At 43.1% G+C, this 22249-nt stretch overlaps 1 protein-coding gene across 4 annotated transcripts in view; it reads right to left on the bottom strand.

The window, feature by feature from the left end:
* The window catches only part of Kdm3a (lysine demethylase 3A), a 45199-nt gene that overhangs the window by 8818 nt on the left and 14132 nt on the right, over positions 1-22249 (bottom strand). For all 4 annotated transcript variants that reach the window (XM_063229688.1, XM_063229691.1, XM_063229690.1 and 1 more), the window contains exons 9-18: positions 17982-18145; positions 15377-15885; positions 11415-11619; positions 7782-7996; positions 4487-4639; positions 4256-4351; positions 3791-3918; positions 2146-2341; positions 984-1156; positions 407-643 (exon numbers count right to left, since the gene is read on the bottom strand). In XM_063229688.1, coding sequence (XP_063085758.1) covers positions 407-643; positions 984-1156; positions 2146-2341; positions 3791-3918; positions 4256-4351; positions 4487-4639; positions 7782-7996; positions 11415-11619; positions 15377-15885; positions 17982-18145 — 2076 coding nt within the window. The remainder of the gene's footprint in view (positions 1-406; positions 644-983; positions 1157-2145; positions 2342-3790; positions 3919-4255; positions 4352-4486; positions 4640-7781; positions 7997-11414; positions 11620-15376; positions 15886-17981; positions 18146-22249) is intronic.

Below are 22249 nucleotides of genomic sequence, written 5' to 3'. Positions count from 1 at the left end.
ACAGATTCCAAGATGACACCAGGTGGCTCTGGGCCATCGAGAACCGCCTCCAGCACAAGGACTCGCGGGAGAGGGACCTAGGAATTTTACTTTTGTCTAATGTTCCAATCCGAAGCAGCCACTTCGCCACACTCCCACTTCAGTACCCAAGATCACAAAGCCTGGACACTCTCATCAAAGGGCTGCTGGAAGCGCTTGGCCCCCGACTGGGGAGGACAGCACGGGAAAGTCAGCTGCACTAAGCAAGCCCGGTCCTGATTCTGTTTACACCAAACAACCAAGTATAAAACCAGGAGGGAAAAGGAATCGGCCCTGGCGAGGAAGGAGCCGAAGTGGGCTCTCAAAGGTCTGCCAAGACGACTGCAAAGAGATCCGCACTGGATCGGTGAGCAGTGGCCCACATTACCTGCCCTTGTTTCCAGCATTCCCTGAACACGTTCCAGTTGCTCTTGTTGTTGGGATCTTGCAAACACAACAAGCGGTTATCACACAGCCAGTAGTGAGGAGTGTCAAAGCCCAGAATGCTGGGCTTGATGGTCAGTCCTTGAGGCCTCTTAGATAAATCAGAGGATGTCTTGTTTTGCACCAAAGAGGCAAAGATGTCATCAAGGATTTTTGGTGTATTCTTGAGTCCATTTTCTGTCTGAATTTAAGAAACAGTAGTCTTAAATACGCCCTTCTCTACCATCAAAAAACCCATTCCTATACTGGCAGGATTGGTCCACATTACATAACCAGTAGCATCCAGGCCAGGACCCCCAATGCACACAGGCAAGAGGAGGTGTGGTGGAATAAAGTGGACTGCCCAGTACCACAGCCCTGGGAAGCCTTTGTGCCAATGAGCTGGCACAGCATTCTGTCCCCACACAATGCAGCATGGGACTTTTGTTCCCTCTACTCTATCTCAGTGTCTCCAGTCTCCTCCTGTCCTGTTCCTATTCATCTAGATAAGGTGGAATGCAAATAACAGGACAAGTGCATACCTTTCCCGCAGAAGAATTCAAGAGGTTTCGGAGGAAACCAGAATTGTTGTTGCTCACAGGTGTCAAAATTGTGCTGTTGAAGGTGTGGAGCACTGTGCTGGGTTTGCTCAGAGGGGGAAGAGGAGGAAGGCATCTGACTTCGTTCTTTAAAGTTGGCATCACTGGCTGTTTTTCTAAAACCAAACCACAACACCTAGATCTAAAACTGTTCTGAAAGGCAGGTCCTACATAGGCTTTTATGAATCAGAACCAAACAACTTAATAGCAATACTAGTTACATTTAGACAAGGGTTCAAGAGACATACTGAAACAATCCAGTAGCCAGATAAACTGCATGTTTAAACTCTCACTTTCTACATTTCTTATGCAAAAACACAAACAATTTTTGGAATCTGACCTTGTCTCTAGTAACCTAACTCATCATTACACGTTCTTTTGGATTTTTTACTTGTACTCTCTAAAATAGTGAAAAACAGGTATCTTTATCTCATTCTTAAATGTAGAGAAAAACAGTTAAATTCTAAGTATACACTGAATTTCATAGAATGTTTTTTGGTAACTTGGTATATGATTTCCCTCTCAAAACTTCAGATGCCTTTCTGGAAAAGCCCCATTTAGTTAGGCTATATAATTCCTGTATTTATAGTATCAAACTTGATCACTGAAATTTCATTCAATGTGCCTGCAGGAGAAATTGACGTGTGATTTTTCTCTCATAACATGAGAGAAGGCAAAAATCACAATTCTACTCTAACTCCGATACCAAAGTGCGTTCTTTACATACCCTGTCATCAGTCATCCTAAGACTGCAGCACAGATGACGAGAGTAAGACCAGAGGTAGCATATTTAGACATAGACCAAACAGGATGAGGACAGACAGGTGAAAAGTCACTTATCCTAAGTCTCGGTCTGGTCCACTCTCGCCAAACATGACCTAAGCCTGGCCTACAGATCCGAGCTCTATCAGCACCAACAGCTCTCGTCTTCGGTGCTGCACTGCACGTACGCTTTCACTGGCACGGGCCCCGGGATGAGGGCCCCGGGATGAAGGCCCGGACACTTGTCACATGACTTCTCACCACTGATCTCGCAGCGGAGGCTGTCAAGCCCCTCCACGAGGACAGGGCTACTCAGAAGCAACAGGAAGGCGGCGCCTCTCACCCTTGTTCTCCTTGTTGACGGTCCCACTGGTCAGGTCAGCCAGCCAGTTCAAAGGCGCCGAGCTGGCGGGACAGGCAGGTTTTGTGTTGGCGGCTGCTTTAGAGGCTGCTTCCTCACCCACAGCTGCTGGCTCCAACGCAGGGGGACTTTGCTGGAGTCCGGCACTGAAGGTTGGTTTTTCTCCTGCTGAGGAGGTCTGTGTAAAGTACCAAAGGAGAATTTTTCATAAGCTAAAGAATGGCATTTCTTTTTTCTTATCCTCTCTGCTAAGATCCCTCTAATAAGAGCTGGATCTCCAAAATGAAGCTGTATCACCAGAGCTGCAGAAATGCTGCAGTAACAGCAGGTTCTTATTTTTAGATTCTAAGTATTATCAGCAAAAACACAGGTAACAGTTTAAATACCCAGGTATTTCCCTCCCACCCTCTTAGTCCATGTGTATATTATGTACACCTGTGTACACAGCATTCTCCCCCAGGTACTATGTGGCTTTAAAGTGGCCAGTTTATGTGTTGGCCTTCCTTGGAAAATTAGAATCCAGAGCAAGCCCTCAAAACATGGTTGTTGAATGAATAAGGCAGGCAGGAAAGGAAGCTAGAATTTCAGAAGGAAACAGGACATAAAAAAGGGAAAATGCTTTTCTAAGTAAGCTTTAAAATGTGACAAGGAGCTCTTAAGAGGTCATCAGACATAAACCGAGAAGGACAAACTAGAAAGAGCACGTCACTTGTTCCATTACTCAGCTGGGCAGGTTGTGCAAACGTGAGAAAGAAAAAAGGACCCTGATGGCTCAGCCCTGCTGTACTCGTGAGGTACCAACGAGCAAGCCGAAGCAAGTGCACCTAAATTCCCTTGTGTGAGCCCAAGGAACACACCCAGGAAGCAGCCGGAAAACATGCAAGTTCCTGCCATGCTGTCTTCGACATCACAGTTCTATAAAAATGTGAGAGAATCTCTGATTCTCAAACACAATGTAAGATCAGGATTATTGTGTGCGGGAAAGGGACCGCTGAAGGCTGTGACGCAGAGGGAGGGCTGCCACCGCGGACACGCCTGTGAGGGGCAAGGGACAGCAGAGGAGACTCACTTCATCCTTCCCATCAACGCTTCACACAGCTGATGGAGAAAACCAACTCGGTAGTTAACATTTTTAATGCATATCTGAATAATTTTACTTGTGCAAAACATGAGATTTTAAAGACTCATACAAACCTGACAGCAATCTATTAGACTATAGCAAAGGATTTTTGCTTTTCCAAGAAACAAAAAGTATGAAGCCTACTAATAAAAATCCATAAACGAGGCAAGAGTAAACATGGGAGAGAGAGCAGGCCTCTGAATTGTTAAAGGAATGAATTCTTTCCCTGTTGACAGCTACTGCCGCTTTCCTTTAAAATACACTGAGAAAAGCAGAAACGATGAGAAAAGGAAAAAAAAAGAGGGAGAAAGAAAAAAAAAAATAAAGGGAACAATGGAAACAAAGATTTTGTAAATAAGGAGAAAAGAGGGGTTGAAGCACATACAGGTACAAATTCCCTGTGACGAATGTGATCATTATATATACCTAAAATGTACCACTAAACTTCACTAAAAAAAGAAAAAAAACACTGATAGAAACCTTGAGTTATCTGAAAAGTAGCATTACCTGTTTCAAGTCTTCCTTTGAGGGTGGCTTTGAAAAGAGTTTGAACTGTCTGTTTGAACAAGGACAATTTGCCTTTATTCCCCACTTCACTCTTACTGAATGAACAATGTCTCCAACATCATAGAGGGCTGGAAAAAGAGCAGAGGCAAACATCTGAACAAGGATGTCAGGACTTTCAACCTCGCCATTACGGAGTGGAGTGGGCCTTCCTCTCAGGGAACCTTTCTCACTAGCATGGCCCGCCATCCCTCCCTTTTATCCCACCTTCCCCAAAGGCGCCATTTCCTGTCCACAAACTACCTGCAAGCCCTTAATTAAAAAGTGTGGGGACGCTTCCAGGCAATTTACAGGACACAGTATAACGTAAGGTTATCGAGTCACAACAATGCACACTCTGAAACTAAACTACCAGCCTTGACTGAGCTGAGGCATGAGGAAAGAAAATCCCAGCACCACGCGCAGTACCTTTGCCAGGAATGATCTGTGTAGGCATGAGGTTCTCCGGCTCGTGTATCTGACTCTTCACACATCTTAGCCAAGAGAAGGTCTTGTAGGCGGCACCTGAAAATGGCGGGCTTGTGGTAACCATTCTTGGTGCACCCTGGCCCCTGCACTCTACAAGCCCACCCGCCACAAATGAACCAAGGGCTTAATTGCAGGGTAACGGGGCTGGAGGGGGATCGGGTCAGTTCTCACCCTGCTGGCAGTTCTTCCTCTTCATGCGGTAGCAATCCACACACACCCCAAACCCACACCGCGGGCACACCCAGTGCAGGTTGAAGATGGTGGTGTCACACACGTCACACATTTCTCGAACACCTTTGACAGCCCGCTTCCAAGCAACCTGTCCTGCAAGAATCAATAAATCAATAAATTTAGCTGTGGGTAGAGACCTGGTGCTGACCATGAGGTGCGGTCATTGTTCCTCCCTGTAACGGGGTCCCCATGAACTCTGTTCAGCTCCATCACACAAACTGCCTCCAGGAAGCTCTGCTGGACTCCCGTCACCTGTGCGTCTCTCAGTCGCCATCCTGCATGCCGTGTCCACAGTCACAGTCCCACCTCCCAAGGCGGCTCCCTACACAGATAGAGTCCAGTTTAGGCTGCACACCACTGATCACACAGCAGGTGCACAGAAGCAGGGGTTCCAGGGGGGTGAGCCTAACCTGCTCATGAAGCCCACTGATGGTCTGAGGGCAGCAAGGGCCAGCTTCCTCCAAGGGAAAAACCCTTTCTTCAGACACACAAGCCCACTGAGTGGCATGGGGCACCAGTGTGGTCAAGATAATACCCAGGCAGACAAAAACCTCACTGTGCTGAGGGGACCTGGAGCAAGCCACACATGAACTCAGGGTCCACAGCAGTCCAGTGGACACTAGTGGGGCCGCCTCACACTAACCAGACACACACAAGTCTGAGGCACGATCCGGGGACCTATGAGCAGCCTCCTGCAGCAGCAGCCAGAGAGGGGTCCTTTCATAACAGGGCAGGCTATGGGACACCTCTCCCAACAAGGGGGAGACTCAATAGGGTGACCAAATGGGGCACAAAGGGCTTCAAGAAGTAGAAGCAAAAGGGAACACTTTAGGTCTGGGCAAATCCAGTGACACTGATGGAAGACTCCCTTCAGTCACCAGTCTCTCTTTCCTGAATAACCCCGGATCAACACCGCTGCATTTTTGTCCCATGGGATGGCTTTGTCCCAATTCTGTCTCTGGTGAGTTCGTTCTTTCTGAATGGCTGAACACAACCCAAATGGCCAGACTTCAGTACACACCGGATTAGTCTAAGTGCTAAGCGAACTTCTGACCCTCCACTGTAAGGTAACAGCTCAGCCACAATACACAGGAGCTTTAGGCAGCCTACAAATGAGGTTTTTTTTTTTTTGTCTTTTTTGTTTTTATCGGTACCAGGGATTGAACTCACAACTGCTTGCTTGCAAGGCAGGCGCTTATGCCACTGAGCTAAATCCCTAGCCCCATACAATGAGATTTTGGGAACCTCACTGTGGCCACCTGGGTGACTGTTTTATTAGAATACAGTCTTAGATCCCTCAGTTATCCACATACTGAGAAAACAGAATAAAAGTCCAATAGTAGAGACCTGCTTCCTAACAGCAGGATCAGAGGGAAAGCCTCTGGGTGAGTCCTGGGGCGTGTCCCAAGTAATTCAGTGTTGACCACACTCTCTAGTCTGACCACACTGTCACAAATGAAAGAGGAACAGGATAGTCTCAAACAGCAAGGAAAGATTAGTAACATTTAAACCTCCAAGGAGGGGAGTGCTCCTTAATTGTGGTCTTTTTTTTATTTTTTTTGTCTTTTTCATTTTTATCGGTACCAAGGATCGAACTCACGACTGTCTGCTTGCAAGGCAGGCGCTTATGCCACTGAGCTAAATCCCCAGCCCCCTTAACTGTGGTCTTAAAATACAACCTCTAAGGAGGGGAGTGCTCCTTCTGTGGTTTTAAAATACAACAAAAAGAATAACCAGACAGACAGAAAGCAAGCAAGCAAGACAACATGCACACACACAGACAGGGTATGGGGTAGGGGTGGGGATATGGCGATTCCTTACTTAAATCAACCTTGCTGACTCACAAGGGAAGCAACTGATACGTTCCAAGGAAGTGTTTCCACAGTGCAGTCATGAGTACATGTTCATACTACCACGGAGCATTAATCTCAGAAATGTCTTTATATCTGCTTTTATCCAAATGTATTTAATAAACTTTGTATCTCTACTGAAAACGGAAACTTTGCATCACTTGTTCTACATGGATAGGGGAGAGGTTATGAAGATCCTTGACTTGTGTTTTTTTCTTTGGATTCAGGGTCTCACTATGCAGTTCAGGCTGGCCTTGAGCTCACTTGGTAGCCCAGGCTGGTCTCGAACTCGAAAGGATCCTCCCACCTCAGCCTCCTGAGTGCTGGGATTACAGGAGTGAGCCACCACGCCCGGCTCCCTGCGGTACCAGGCAGGTGCTTATGCCACTGAGCTAAATCCCAGGCCCAGACCCTTAAACTTGTGAGACTCTGCTCTTCAGATGAAATCATGACTCAGTTTGCGCCAAGAGTCACAATCTCATGCCCTCCCCACCTCTGGATTCCTGCTGCTGGTTCCTGTTCCTTGTTCTTGAGAAGCACCAGAATCCACATCTCTCTAGTAACACCTTTGTACTTAAGCTGCTGTCCAATAGGCTTTTGTAGCTATAGCCAGAATCATTAAGACTGGTGAGGATGCTTGTATTCAAACGTACTTGGTTATGCAAAGTAACTAGGGCTATGCAAAAGGCCTCCCTGTTATTTAATTTAGAACCACTTGGGGAAGATACAGTGATGGATACTTCTGGCTGGGTATCTCTCTCTACAGACACTGGGAGAGGCGTGGTGTCCTCCCAGACTTGAAATGTCACACGGGAGGCTTGTTTCTGTTAGCCATACTATCGCCTGTGGATTCTAGACTGTCAGAGCAGTGAGAGTATGCTCCAAAGAGTGGAGGACACAGGCACACACACAGCGGAACCTCCAACCCTCAAATGCTGATCTAACAGAATTGGCTTCAGCTCAGTGTTTGCCATTCTCATGCCCAGACCCAGTCCTCCAGACTCACCCTGGGTGGGCTATGGTGCAGCCTGTCTCTTGTTTTCTTCAACACATCCTCACTGGGAAACCTTTCTCTTACAGGAACCAGTCTGAAGCCTTACCATGCTTTGGCAAGGCTGCAAAGCTGGAGAGGCCAATATTTCACCTTGACCTTTTTTAACAAAAACAAGAGCCACTCCCTTGATAACTGTCCCAAAATAAACCCTAAAGATAGGTGGCTAGCTCAGATGAAACCCGTCGCAAAAGGAAAAATGCAACCTCATTATATCAAAGTAATCTGAACTTGTGGATGAAAATGAAACCCATGCAAATAGGGACTTAGGTGTCACTCAGAAACAAAAACCAAGTTGGACTCAAACATCCTGCCCACTAAGAGATGCTCTTACTGTGTGGCTCAATAGTTGACATAGCTTCCTTTTCAGAAATCACCATTTGACAGAAGTGGTCTCCAATGTTGGCCAAGATATACTTCGCTGTGTCCAAATCAGTGCCCACAACATTTTTAGTCAAAGGCAGCCACAAGCCAATTGCTTCACTGTCATATTTGTTTGGTGTTAAGAAGCCTTCTACCCGCAACACACCATGTTTATTGAACTGTAACCTAGAAGTGGAAAAACATACAAAATTAACTTACATCTTATAATTATTATTTAAATACAATTAAATCAACAAACATCTTTCACAGTTTTCTATACTCTCCATAGCCAATTACAGCAATTCTCTCACTTAAGAACATTCAGACGTGAATGACCACGCATTTTACAAACATTTGTAGATGTGAGCTGCATGTGTGTCTATCAGACATTATCACAGTGCTGCTGCGTGTTTACTGCACAAGAGTACAGTGCTCACTCAGGGCCCAGGATGTCTGGAAGCAAGAGGAAAAGCAGTGGTGATGTGGAGGGGATAAAATAACTCAGGTTTTCTCCAAAAGACAAGTTACAAGAGGAAGGGAAGAGGAGAGAATGTATTTTTCACTCCGCCAAAATATAATCATACTGTCTCCAGAGATAAGTGTCCAATCCATTGGATTTCTTACTTAATAGCAAGAACAAGCACAAGTTAGCACAGACGAAAGCTGCCAACCAACAGAGGTGATGCACATCTGGTCAGGTATGAACACAATCACAACTTTCAAGAATAATGTTCAGCAAGAGAAGAGAACCCTAGGCAGCCACTGAGCCACGGCCATGTGGGTCTGGGATTTCTCAGCACCCTTCTGAAATCTTAAGCTTCAATTACATTTCAGGTTTCCAGACCAAGAGGAAGAACTAAGGTGGGCCTCAGACTAGAAGTGAGACAAAAACCAAAACATGGTTCTCAGTATTCATGTTCAATACTCCATGAACACCTGGGTCTTATTTCTTTAAAACAAACTATGTATTAGGTTAAATTTTCTGAAACACATCTAAGTATTTCTGTAATTGGGAGACTTAAGAAACTGATATAAAACAGTGAAGAAGATGTGACAGATATGACAGTCATTACGTCTTATAGGAACAGAGAAGGAAATGTTGGCTAATATGAAGATGACTTCATGGTAGAGACAGTAATTGAGCTAGACATGTAAGAAAAGGTGACATTAAGTAAGAGAAGCTATGTTTGGGAGATAGCATTTCATAGAAACACAAGAAAAAGCTAAACTGGGTGACAAAGCCTAATCAAACTAATGGGTTTATTCACGCAGCGAAGAATCAGGAAGTTGGAGAGTTAAGTTAGGACAACATGCTGTTAGTGCACTGATTTCACTGGGCACTGGCGGCTATCCAAGCCTTTAGGACACAAAATATGTTTCAAAAAAACTATTTGTCCAGAAGGGTGTAAGATAAATTGCCAGGGGGAGACACAGAGTTCCATAACAGATGCACGTGTACTTCTTACAGTTCAAAGGACAGGTGCAAGTCTGTAACTGATAGCTCAGGGCAGGGGCTCATAAAACAAAAATAAGCGTGAAAGCCTTTTCAGAGGGAGAAGCAACTCACTGAACCTGGCAACCACACGCTACTGTGCAAGCCCTCCCTTACTCCTCTTTATCTGCAGGAATTTGGTGGGAGACCAAGCTCGTGATAGCCTAACTCCTCACTCGAAACATCACAGAAGTTAAATTAGGGTATTCTTTCACCAAGAAGTGAGTCTGCACTAGTTTCTATTAGATTGGCTTCCATTATGCAACACTAAACAAAAGTACTTTTCCTTTCAATAAGTCAAAAAATGGAAAAGCATCTAAGTCATAAAATCAGTGATTTTTACATGGTTACAAAAGAGTATTTTTGAAGAGCTCTAGTAAAATTACAAAGAATAAAAGAAAAAAATTTACCAATTCCCTAAAATGGCTTTGTAACCGATCCCATCTCATTAAACTACACCTTCCCAGCAGAGCCCCAGTGACAGGAAATCAGGCCTACACGGGAATGCAGAGACCTGCAGAATGCGTAACCACCGTGTCACTTCTCCAAAATATCTGTAATTGTAAATATATATGAATCTCACCATATGCACGTAAGAAAAATACCTCCTGAGAGAAAACAGAACAGAGCTAACATTTACTGACAATTACTGGGCCAGATGTTTATGTAGGATACATATTAACATGTGTCTACGTGAACATATGTTAACTATCACAGCTCTAAATGCTAGCCACACACTCTATCATGTGCTTCTCCAATTTGCTCAGGAATGAATAGGGCAGAGTGTCTAAAAAAGGATATACTTCACTATGTAAGCCTAAGTCTGAAAGTTACCAGCCCAGATGTAATTAATGATCTAAAACACTTGTGCATTCAATTCAGCTCATCAATCTTTTAACTGACACTTTGAATACAAGAGCAGGAAGAAATTAAAGTCAACAGTTCTGCTCATAAGAACTAGTTGAACCTGAAAATATCCAGAATCCTGAAAAAGAGGACTGTATCTAAAGTTCACCTATATCCAGAAAAACACTGGTCATCTATGTTTCAAAAACAAGGCTGCCCTTTCCTTCACTCAGGTTAGAAAAGTTTAAACAAAATCAATGTGACTTCAAAAAAACAAAAACATGACAATATATTCATAAAGTTCCAGGAAAAAAAAATTTTTTTAAGTCTTTTTGAGAAAGGATTTCACTATGCATTTCAGACTGGCCTTGGACTCACTTTCTAGCCCAGGCTGGCCTCAAACTCACTGATCCTCCTGCTTTAGCCTCCTGAGTACTGGGATTACAGGCGTGTGCCACAGCATGTAGTCTCAAAAAAATATATTTTTTTTTAAATGATACACTTTTCCCTGCTAGCAAAGGAACAGAGGCAAGGATGCTTGAACCCAGATAGTGGGGCATGGACAAAGGTGCAACCTTCCGGAAAGGTAACTTGGCAGAACATGTCTATCAAAGTGCGTGCGTGCACACACTCTCACACATTCTAACCTAGTAATCCTTCCAAAGCCATCAAACATGTAAACTAGGAGATGATTAATTCTGCATTATTTGTAGTGGCCAAAATATAAAATGATCTTGATACCAGCAAGGGAGTAGAACACCTTTAGGTAAACAGACTGATCAAGCACTGGCTTGATGATGCAGCTCCGGGCAGGCTGCAGCTGCGTGCACACCCAAGGCCTTGGATTTGACCCCCAGCACCCCAAACAAAACAGAAGATTGCTGAAATGAGTTCTTCTAGAAAGGCTACTACTACACATGGGGAAGATACCACTCACAACAGTATATGCAGGACAGCACCAGGGCATACATCTTATGACCACACAAACACTGCAAACACACTGAAAAGTTAACAGCAGTTGATTATGCTGGTTTTTCAGAACAGTCAGCATTTTTCTCTGATGTTACTTTTGGAAATATAAGTTCATGTTTTGAAGTGTCTTTGCTTAATAAAAGAATTTTTGTTTTGAAAAGACAATGAAAAAGAAATAGGCAGTTAAGATCTAGTTCCCCCAATCCAGATTAAAAATACAATCTCTACCTTTTTAGATTTATTGTGACAGAAAAGAAGTATGCAACAGATTATCCTCTCTCCCCACTTCCTCACCTCCGGAAGTGAAAGAAGCGACAGAACACTGGTGAGTCCTTCTGCTGCTCCTTGTCCTTGCGCAGACTGTCCAAGCGACATTCCCGGCACTTGGGCAGCTGTGCTATGATGTTCACACAGGAATCGTCCTGTACAAAGGCCTCGCCACTCTGCTGCAGCTTCCTGAGTTTCGCAGGGTCTGTTAAAACCGACTTCCGGGCTGGGGCTGGGAAAACAAAAGATGAAGGAAACAGAAGCTCAAGTTTCTGAACATCTCATCAACTTCTGAATGAAGTTTAAATTAAAAAGTCAGTGCTCCCAAAGACAGAAACCCCTCCTCCACTCTTGGTTTAAGTCATAATGTTTAAAACACAGCTCAACAGAACATAATTATCAGAACAATTGGAAATGTTTTGTTTTCTCTACATTTCTCATTTAGTAAATCCATTTGGCAACTAGATTTTCCAAATTCAACAGCCAGGCTCACAGTTCCAGGTGAGCAAACCCTTCCGTTCACAGCCCTGGCAGAGAGAAAAACCCGAGGAGACTTTTCCAAACCGAGACACTTATTGAAACTCACTGCAGATGGACAACGCAGACACAGACACACATCTGCAGAGGCCTTCCATTTGTGGTGATTAATTCTGCCACTTTCCATATGTAGAAGAAAATGGCCTGAGATGCAGTTTCTGGTTTTTTGAGACAAGGTCTCACCAGTCTGCCCACAGGCTGCCCACAAACTAGTAGCAATCCTCTTGCCTCAGCCTCTAAGTGCTGGAATTGTAGGCCATGTACCACTACAGCTGGCTAGGCATATTATTTAAAGAACTCTAAACAAAAACTAACCATTCTTAATATTATAAAAATCAACTAGTCTTCCTGCTGAGTCATGTGGTCTAAGAAGCAAAAGCTATCTTCCAAATGTCTCCAAAAATGCCTCACTTCAATGTGTCTTCAATTTTCTGAGTATTTATGGTCCACACAGTCTTAAGGACACCAGCTAAAGACCAGATTCCAAATAAATTCAGGTTTAAAGTTTTAACTCACAATGAAAGCAGAACTGGAAAGAAATGCTAACATGGTTGAAAAAAGAGAAGTTGTGACACGGAAGACCAATTATGGTGTCCACTCAACCCAGAAGGGACTCTATTCTTAAGTCAAGAGGCTGACGGAGTATTTCACAGAAAAGACCTTTCCTCAGGGTCCAAGGGAACTGAGTAGAGGGAAGCAGGGTATTAGGCAGACAGATGAAATAATGAACCAAACAGAAAACAACTTCTGGGGAATCCGTTCAGAGGTAAGAAAGCCTAGTTTTGTACAAAACCAGAAGAAAGATTTCAAACCTAAGAAGGTTTTAAATAAATATCCTCAATAATTATGTTAGAAGGGGCTGGTGATTTAGCTCAGCAGCACAAGCACCTGCCTGGCAAGCATAAGGTCATGAGTTCAATTCCCAGTACCCATCCCCCAAAATTACATCAGAGGTGATCTTGTCTTACCCCTGATTTTTATTAGCACATGTTTGCAGTATATAATGACTACATTTATCATGGCTATTGGGAGCATGCATGGAACACATCTTAATTCTTTTTACATCCCCTTCCCCTCCCTAGTCTACCCTCTTAACGTAGAGTAAAATATATGGTACAATGCTAGCTAAGGCTGCCAGTCTTTGATCCCTTAAACATTCTTACTCAGTTAAGACAAAGGAGAGAAAATAAGCAGATCAGTAGTTCAAAGATGGAACCTAACTTGGATATAGAAGACATCATCCTTTGAGTTGGACCATGTTCCCACCAACCACAGGCAAAGTGCAAAGGTCATCTTATCTGCTGTGTCCTGTCTTAAAAGTACCTAGAGACAAGCAAGCTAAATTGTCTAAATCCAGCTTTCCAGTGAGGAGAGTGGGAATGGGTCCCATCACAGACCCTCATTCACAGCGCAGCAGAGCCAGGGAAGAAAGGAGAGCCCACCTCTCAGGAGCCACACCTCTTATCTGGGTGACAGACCTATGGCATGTGTGTTACTGTGTTTTTAAGATAAAAAATGTTAATAAATGAGTTTTTCTAAACTAAAACCTTAGTATTCAGTTTAATTGCAGTGATAAATAATAAAGGGGGAAATTTATCAGTTGGTGATACGTAAGTGGGTTTTGGGCTGCAGTCTGGGCACCAGGCCTTTACAAGATTTGCCACCACTGCTTTATCTATCTAATCAGAAAAGGGGGCCGTGCCACCCAGCTCTGTTTTGTTCTTAGCCACTAAACGCAGCCAGGGAGCAGGGTCCCTTTCCATGGAGGCTGTCTGTACCCACAAGGAGCATGAATGGGTGCAGCTCAGAGATCCTGTGCTGTGGTCCCCTCCCTTCTCAGCCAGCCACTGCAGACAGCGGGCGTGCAAGCAGGGTTTCCCTCTCTCTCGAAGTCATGCTGGATGGGGAACAGCCACACGTCAGATTAAGTGAGACAAAGCTGGACTTGTGCATCTGTCATGTGCTTGCCCAGCTAGGATTCTCACTCTCTTCATATAAATTAAAATGATTTGCTTCAAAGCTAGCTGAATGTGATGGCTGATGGCTCAAAAATAAAGAAATAAAACAGATTTATCATTATGAATATTCACTTCCTTTGGGGAGTTACATAACTCCTGAGGAACACTCTAATCTTATGTAATTAATTTTATGAAAATTAATAGCTATTTAACTGATGCCTCAAAAATTAAGAAGCTGGATTCAAAGAGTCCCTAGACAGAAAAATATGCATTCTATTTCTCCAACTCTAAATAGGTCCGCAAGTCAAATCCAACCACCCCACCTCTGGTTTCAGAGGCCTGTGATAAAAAGCTGGTGTGGTTATGTTCGCTGTTTTAGTGATCCAAGTGAACAAGGCTTTAAGTTTAGCCCTGACCCTTGTGATGTGTTAAAGCCATCTCATTCTCTGAATTCTAGTAACTATCATCCCTGGGTAAACCCTTAAACCTAACATACCAGTGTGTACAACTCGAGTATCCCTTATCCAAAGTGCTTAGGGCCAGAAGTACTTGTGGCCATTTGTGAACCATTCTTTGCATCTGCAGTATTTTCATATACACCTCCTGGGGATGAGTCCAAAATCTACACAGAAAATTCAGTAACATTTCATATATACTTCACTGGCAGAGGTTGCAAGCAATCAGATTCAACATTTTTAGTGCATCTGCATTTTGACTGCAATCCATCACATGAGATCAGATACAAAATTTTCCACTTGGCCTGTCATGCTGGCACGGAGTTTCACATTTGGAAACACTTTCCCATACTGGATTTTTGAATTAGGGATGTTCTAACGCTGTATGAAACACAGTATCACTTTCCCTACAAGAAGGGAAAGTGCTGAGGACCACTGCCTTAAGACAACAGAGCCTCTGCCTGGGTTTCAAGCCCTGTTCACCCAGAAGTCCCTTTTCCAGAGTGATGATGCGATTCTGCATTTGCATTTTAAAATTTCACATTCAAGCTACTTGGTGAGTATAATGTGTGCCTCTCCTCCAACCTAGATGTTACAGAAAGATCAGCAATAGCCTAGAGGTGATCACCAAATCACTAATCTAATATAGTATCATTATAATATCACAAAAATTATTTTCTTTCCATCAAAACCTGGAAGCCATCCAATTACCCACCTAATAGAAATCAGTTAAGTCATATGGTAAATGCATAAAGCAGAATCCTTACAGCTTTAACATGTTAACAGACAGGGCTGAGGATTTTGCTCAGCGGCATAAGCGCCTGCCTGGCAAGCTCAAGGTTGTGAGCTTGATCCTTGGTACAAAAAAGAAGGAAAAAAAAATGTTAACAGACACATACTCCTATTCATAGGGTAAAACTATTGGCAGGGATCCACTTGACTAATACTGCTTAAGTAAACTTTCTACAAAGTCATATTAGGACAAGAAACATCTACCACTTCTTACCTTCTACCAAAACAGATACTTAAAAACACTTACCATTCTGGATTTTATTGTTGCTTCTTGTACTACAGCTTTCATTGTCTAGTTTCACTGAAGTTTCCTTTAAATTCTGTGGCTGGCAACCTAAAGTTGAAGACTCCACCTTGTTTCCTGAACAAGTGCTAGCACTATTAACACCTGCTTTCACTTCTGGCTTATTGGAAAGAACGTCAGATGTGGAAGGTGCATGTTCTAGGTGCTTTTGCAGTTCAGGAGTACTGGCAATTTCCAGCTGCGCCTTAGAAGTCTTCATAGGTAAGCTCTCCTTAGCAAGGCCAGTCAATGGTTGTGGAATAGATTCCAATCTTTTTTCCTGATCACTGTTTGTCTTAGGCTGGGTACAACCACTTTTGGGTTCACTCAGAATTTTTAAGTCTCCAGTTCCAACCTGAGAAGACTTTGAAGACAGCAACCCCGCTTTGCAGACATCTGGTTTTATTCTCAGTATTTCAGGCTTTGTGTTTAGACAGGATGCAAGTTCTTCTGGTAAACTCTGCTTATGGCAGCTGAAAAACATAATATGGAAAAAGTAGCATTCAGGCCTCCTCTATCTCTTTGCATCCAAAACCAATTGTTTGGTTCCCTACAGCGACCAGCATGAAAGGGAAAAGAAACTGCTTATTGCAGAGAATTTAGGATAGGTTTCTGTGAGTTCTGTTCAAAGTTAGTAGTCAATTCTATACAAATGTATCTTAAACACTCAGAAAGATACAACTCTCAACTCTATCTGCATGTTCTCCTAAAGCTTTAACTACCTCAGGTTGTTCTACTTCTTACAGCATAATGAACCTTAGCTTTCCCTTAAAATAAACAGCATCACATGAAACCAAGAAACTTAATCAGTAATTAAAAAGCTCAGTGGGAGGGGCTGGAGATTTAGCTCAGCGGCATAAGTGCCTGCCTTGCAAGCAGGCAGTCGTGAGTTCGATCCCCGGTACCAATAAAAAGGAAAAAGACAAAAAAAAAAAAAAAAAAAAAAAAAAAAAAAAAAAAAAAGCTCAGTGGGTTTTCAAAGTGTCAAAATTAAAAGCCTGGGTAGGGCTAAATACGATAGTTTCTTTCCTTCTTTTTAATTTCAGAAAACCTTTACTGAATTCTCTTTCCTATGTAAGGAAAATCAAATTCAAATTTCAAAAATGAAACCAATATTCTTGATCTCTGCCAAGTTTAAGAAGTTCGGTCTCATGATAGGCAAATGTGTCAAGATAAATTTTTAAATGTTCTGTATATTAGAAGTACTAGTGGATTGATCCCTTCAAAGGCAGTCACACAAAATGTAAATTAAAAATTAATTATAAACCACCAGCAGTGTAAAACCCTATGCTGCTCAGGGAGAACCAGCAAGAAGCCGCCTCTGCCTCTCCCACCTTTCCCTAAGCAACCAGACAACACACAGGCTCAGATGATACTAACTGAAGTAGGGAAGCAACTTGACATTTATGTTATCTGATTGATTTTGTGGGCCTGGGACTGGTAGTCTGGGCAACTACTTAAAGGATAACAATATACAATATGGTACAATTGTGCATTTCCTACTGTCCTATCACTGTTTTGTTTGGTTTCATTTTACTGTTGTTTTACTCTCTTATTAAAAAAAAAAAAAAAAAAAGCACCAATGCTACTATGAACATCATACAACCAGGGGTGGTCAGGACCAAAGCCAACAGAATACCCACCTGACTCCACGCCCGTTTATAGAGAATTACTTGGCCGTACAACACCCTTCCTTTCCCACATCTTTCAAGATATCCCTGAGGAGCTTGTTTCTCCCAAATTCATCTTAGGGTTCTTCCCCACCAAAACATAATGCTTCTGTTTCTATTTCTTTTTCCCAGCCTCTGACACAGAGTTTCACAGGAAGAATTTCTCAGGTACACATTCAGGTTAGAAATTGTGGCTAGGATGCCACTGCAGTGTCTGCTGTCTCATCATCCGCCGAGACCCACTTTTCCTCTAGTGCAGCTCCCTGCTCACCTACCCTGCCACCCTTGGCCATCTTCCGAACCTTCTTTCCTCTAAGTCTCTCTGACCCATTTCTTAAGCCCTCATCAACTGCCTGTGCTGGCCCTGCCCCTTCGTGAAGACAGCCTTTCTTCTCTCTCCAAACCCCTTTAAACCTCCAGTTAAACCTGACACTTCTTAAATTAGCAACAGTGTCGCCATCCCCTCCATCTATTACTCCTGTTCCTAGTCTGAGAATGCCCTCTTCTGCAGCATTTCTTACCTGTACATGAGGTCCCCTCATACCGAGGTTAACCCTCACTGAGGCCACGTCTCCCCTTCACACGCCCACTGACCTCAGCCTGCCATACACAACCAATCTGTGCCCTCTTCCTTAAAAGCGGACACCTGTTCTCCAAAGGAGGGTGCTATTTCAACTGAGCCTCCACGCTGTCGTCAGAAGGCACGCTTTCCCTTCTCCACTATCTTCCATGTTGTTCATGTGCTTTCTACATTTTCTCCTCTGAAGGGAACTGATGCATCTCTCCTCTTGGAAAAACCGTACAAAAAACTTCCCTTGGCAACCAGAGATAGGAATAATGAACCATAACGACAACGCTTCATTGCTATGATCACACATTATTAATGAAGTGCTACTCACCCTTGAGGAATTTTTGCTCCGAGGTTAGGTGGAGAATTGGCAGCCTGGGGAGTGCTCTGCTGCCTCGGGTCCTTACTTGGTGGCGTTGCTGCAGTACAGCCAAGCAGGATCTCCTTAAACACTGCTGTGGGAACAGACTGCACAGGACACACACTGGGGGAAGCCTACAAAATATCAAACCAACAGATATTAAAAGGGAAAGTCTAAGAAATTACAAAGTGCTAGCACAATTTAAGATGATCTGCTTAACTACTGAATAAGCACTATTCTATCACCAAATAAAAAAGAGCAGCACAGTAAATACATGATAATCACACAATTAAATATTCATATCTGAAGGCTGTGAACTGCTTCAGCTTTTCAGGCAACTTAAGTACTCCTGTAAAAGATCACAAGCTGATCTTTTTCAGATGTGTCATTGTGCTGGGAAAAGACATGTAGCCATTACTTTAATGGTGCAAGGAACCAAAGTGAACTTTTAAGTGACAGCCTTAAAGGAGGCAGCTTCACATGCATTCATTTCGACATGACTTGAATGCCCATCACGCACTTACTGCGCAGACTGGCAGCAGACCAGACCACATACGATTCCTGAAGGCAGTGGTGCCTATGCCTACTGGGTACCAAGACAAGCCTTTGCAATGCAAAAGGTTGAGGACACGGTTCTTGGTCTTATGTGGCTCATCAAGTCACAAAGGTCATCCCCAAGCTGCAAAAAATATTCAGTCATGGACAGGCCCATGGAACACAGGGGGACAGCCTTTCTCCTTCCCTCTTCATGTGGTTTCACCACCACAAAAATACAAATACACTTCTTACCACTCTGTGTACTAGCCACAAAAATAAACTTCCCCGCATGTAAACAGGAAGAGAAAACAGAGACAACCACATGTCCCATGGCTGAACACATGTCACCGTTCAGCCATCTTCACCTGGCTCCGCACCTGTGCACAAGTCACTCCTTCCTCTAGCACCACTTTCACACTGCCATGACCTTTACCTTGTCAACAAATCTAAACTTAAGTCTTCAAAGTGTCTTCATCTTGCAGTAATTAACTTCTAAAATTTAATGCAGAATCTCCTTTAGTAGGTACTTAAAACCTGAAATTCTAAAAATACTTATATGTTGCTTAAGATTTTTTTCACCCTAGACATTTACTCTGGCAGACTTGAAAAGATTATTATAAGCTAACAGAAATAAGTGGAAAACCAACCCAGTACAATGACATACACTTGTAATCTCAGGGGGCTGAGAGGCAGGAGAATTACTTGATCTTAGTTCTTGGCCAGCCTGGACAACAAAGCAAGATTCTGTCTCAAGAAACAAAACAGAATCCCATAGAACTATCGAAAAAAAAGGAGTTAATCACTATCAACTTTTTGGCATAGCTTCAAACTTTTTAAATACGAAATCATCTGATCATTATTTTTGTCAACTGAATTTCTGTAAAATATTAGTTTAGTGTTTACCAAATGATGTAGGTCTGCTGTTTGATTTGGTTTTGGCTTTTTGGGAAACAGAGTTGACTCTATGCTTGGGATCTTTTTCCAACCCCTTTAAATGAAGAAATTAGATTATTTCTAAAAGGTCCCTTTAGGCTATACTCATTACAATTCTCCAGAAATCACCTATTAAAGGTTAGCCTCCCAAAGTTTAATTGCAAAATCATCACAACACGCTTATTCAAGGTTTGCTTTCCCCACACATTACCTATCTACCCACTTGCTTGCTCTGGATATGTGTAAAGTTGATGCACTAATACTTTCCCTTAAATTACCCCTAAGAGTAATGCATTTGTGAGATTTAGAACAATAAGTCATGCATAAATATTTATCTATACCATGTCCATCAAGCTGTGCAAGTAAAAAATAAAGCTCTCCCTCTTCCTCATTTCCTACATCCAGTCAATGAATCAGTTAACTCCTGCCTCCACTTTAAAAGAACTTATTTCATCTCTTCATTGTTCTGTGGACCAACACCACCACCAACTCTCTCCTGTTCTCCACTGTCTCCTAGCAAGCCTGCCTTTCTCTATTCCTGCTCATCCTCCATCTCTTACTGAATGTATTCTACCACAGAGCCATCTTTACAAAACCTGGTGCTCCATCACCTTACAGAGCCCCATGTGGCCCAGGTCCTGCCAACTGCCCTGCCCCCATCTCACTTCACTCTTTCTTGTAGACAGCACCCCAGCTACACTGGCTTCCTCTGGGCTTCAAGCAGCTGAAGCTCTGTCCAGCCTAGTCTTGGTACTTGCTAGTCCCCCTGCCTGCAGTCTGCAGAGGCTGGCTGGTCCCTCCCATTCACCTGCACATTTGCTCAAATGTCAGCTCCTCAGAATCCTAGACTATTCATTCCAAAGTAGTGCCCCCAACTACTCTTTGTCATATTCCTCTGGTTATATCACAGCACGGGTCACACTGTGAAAGGACCTCCTACTTAATTACTATCAAGTCTCCTCACAGTGAACTGGGTATCAGGCCACATCAAGCCAGACATACACCAGACGCTCAATAAGTAAGACTGGTGGAATGAAAGTACTGCATAAATGAATGAACATGGTTAGCACTTTGTAGATTTAAATAGCTATAAATAATTCTTATGAGTTACCTGAAGAGACAGGCAGCAGTAATGCTCACCACTGAAGATCAGTGTCTCCCACGTATTAAAGATTCATAAACATTTGTTGGAAGGAGGGAGGGAGGGACAGAGGGAATGAAAGAAGGAATTTGCTGTTTCACTGATGGAGATTCACCATACCATGGAAAGGGTTGGGGAGGAATGGAAACAGCACAGTGGTTAAGAACATTTGATTTTAGGGACAAATCTTAATTTGAATTCAGTCTCTGACACTTCCAACACATTAATCTCATTTATAAAATGAGAATAATAAAGTATGCTTTAGAGGGCTTTTACCACATACATGCCTTGGCCCAAAATAACATCAATTTTAGAGATAAGCTCTCTTAAAAATACTGTCAAAAGTTTCAGTCAGGTCCCAAGGGGTATAATCAAAAATACTTAGGGATTTTAAAAGATGAAGTCTCTCCCTTTACGACTCTCCTAAGGTTTAGCTCCAAAGGGACAGGACTTCTGATCCCCAAGCCCATCTCCACGTGCACACCTCTGCACCAGCCTCTGACTCAACAAAGGGTCAAAGTTTCTTCTTACCTGAAGGGTTTTCCCTGAAGGTCTTCTATACCAGTCATGGCAATAGTTCCTCCCTGCCAGCAGACGGAGATAATATAATTGAGTGTATGATAGTATTCTAAAAAGGACACTGCTGGCTCACGCCCCTCAGCAGACTCTCCCCATTAACCGACAACGTCCATTGTAACTCTGAGGAAGAGTCTGCTAGGCAGAGAAGACCTTCAAGGAGCCAGATGCCACTGGCAAACAGGTTTGTCTTAACCAGAAGTACTCATTGAAGCACACTAGAGTCTTGCTGACCTAATCCCAAAATCCTGTCTTCCAAACACCACCAGGAAAGAAATCCTGTGCAGTCCAACCCATCGGAGGAGGGCAGTTAGACTCATGCCAAGGGCACTACTATACTCACCTGTCACTCACACATTTGCATTTAGCTCACATTCTTAGCCCCTGCTTCCTTTAGCTCTTCAGCCCTCTTGTAATCTAGGGGCCACGCACAAAACTTGCCTAATTACAATAATCTCCCAGGATGAAAAAGAATACTGATTGGGTAAACGCTCACAAAGGAATCAAGGAGACTCCAAAAGAGTAAAACCTTTACTTTAAAAAACAAACAAACAAACAAAAAACAGAGAAAGGAGGGAAGTATTCCAAAGTGTGAATAAAGTCTCTGAGAAATGCATCACAAGTGAAGTTTCTTTGCTTTACACTACTTCCCTGAGAAAGTTTCTTTTAAAATATTCCCTGCCCTACAAGTTGCAGTCAGGCAGAGGACAATATTATATATGTATGCATTACCACTTTTTACGAGCGTTCCCTTGAAGGTTATAAAGGTACTTGTTCACTCACCTTTCCTGTTGCTAATAAACTCAATACTCTGAAGGATCATTCTTCCTTCCAGACTCCTGTTCCACATACCATCTTGCAACTCTCCTTTCGTCATCCTTCTGGCCACTGACACTGACACCTTCTGCATCAACAGGCAAACCCAACCAAAATGGCCTTTTACCCTATTGGCTAACAATTTCTCCATATCAAAAGCCAACAGGTGGTAATTTTACCGTCCCTCTCTCAGCTGCTAACACTGTGCATTACTTGGCAACATCCTGAGTTTAAC

This window comes from Cavia porcellus, unplaced genomic scaffold, assembly GCF_034190915.1.
Source record: "Cavia porcellus strain 051 isolate PalLab524CR breed Dunkin Hartley unplaced genomic scaffold, mCavPor4.1 scaffold_18, whole genome shotgun sequence".
Lineage (NCBI taxonomy): Eukaryota > Metazoa > Chordata > Mammalia > Rodentia > Caviidae > Cavia > Cavia porcellus.
Note: the sequence above shows the minus strand (reverse complement) of the source record. Positions and strands in the feature narration are given on the sequence as shown.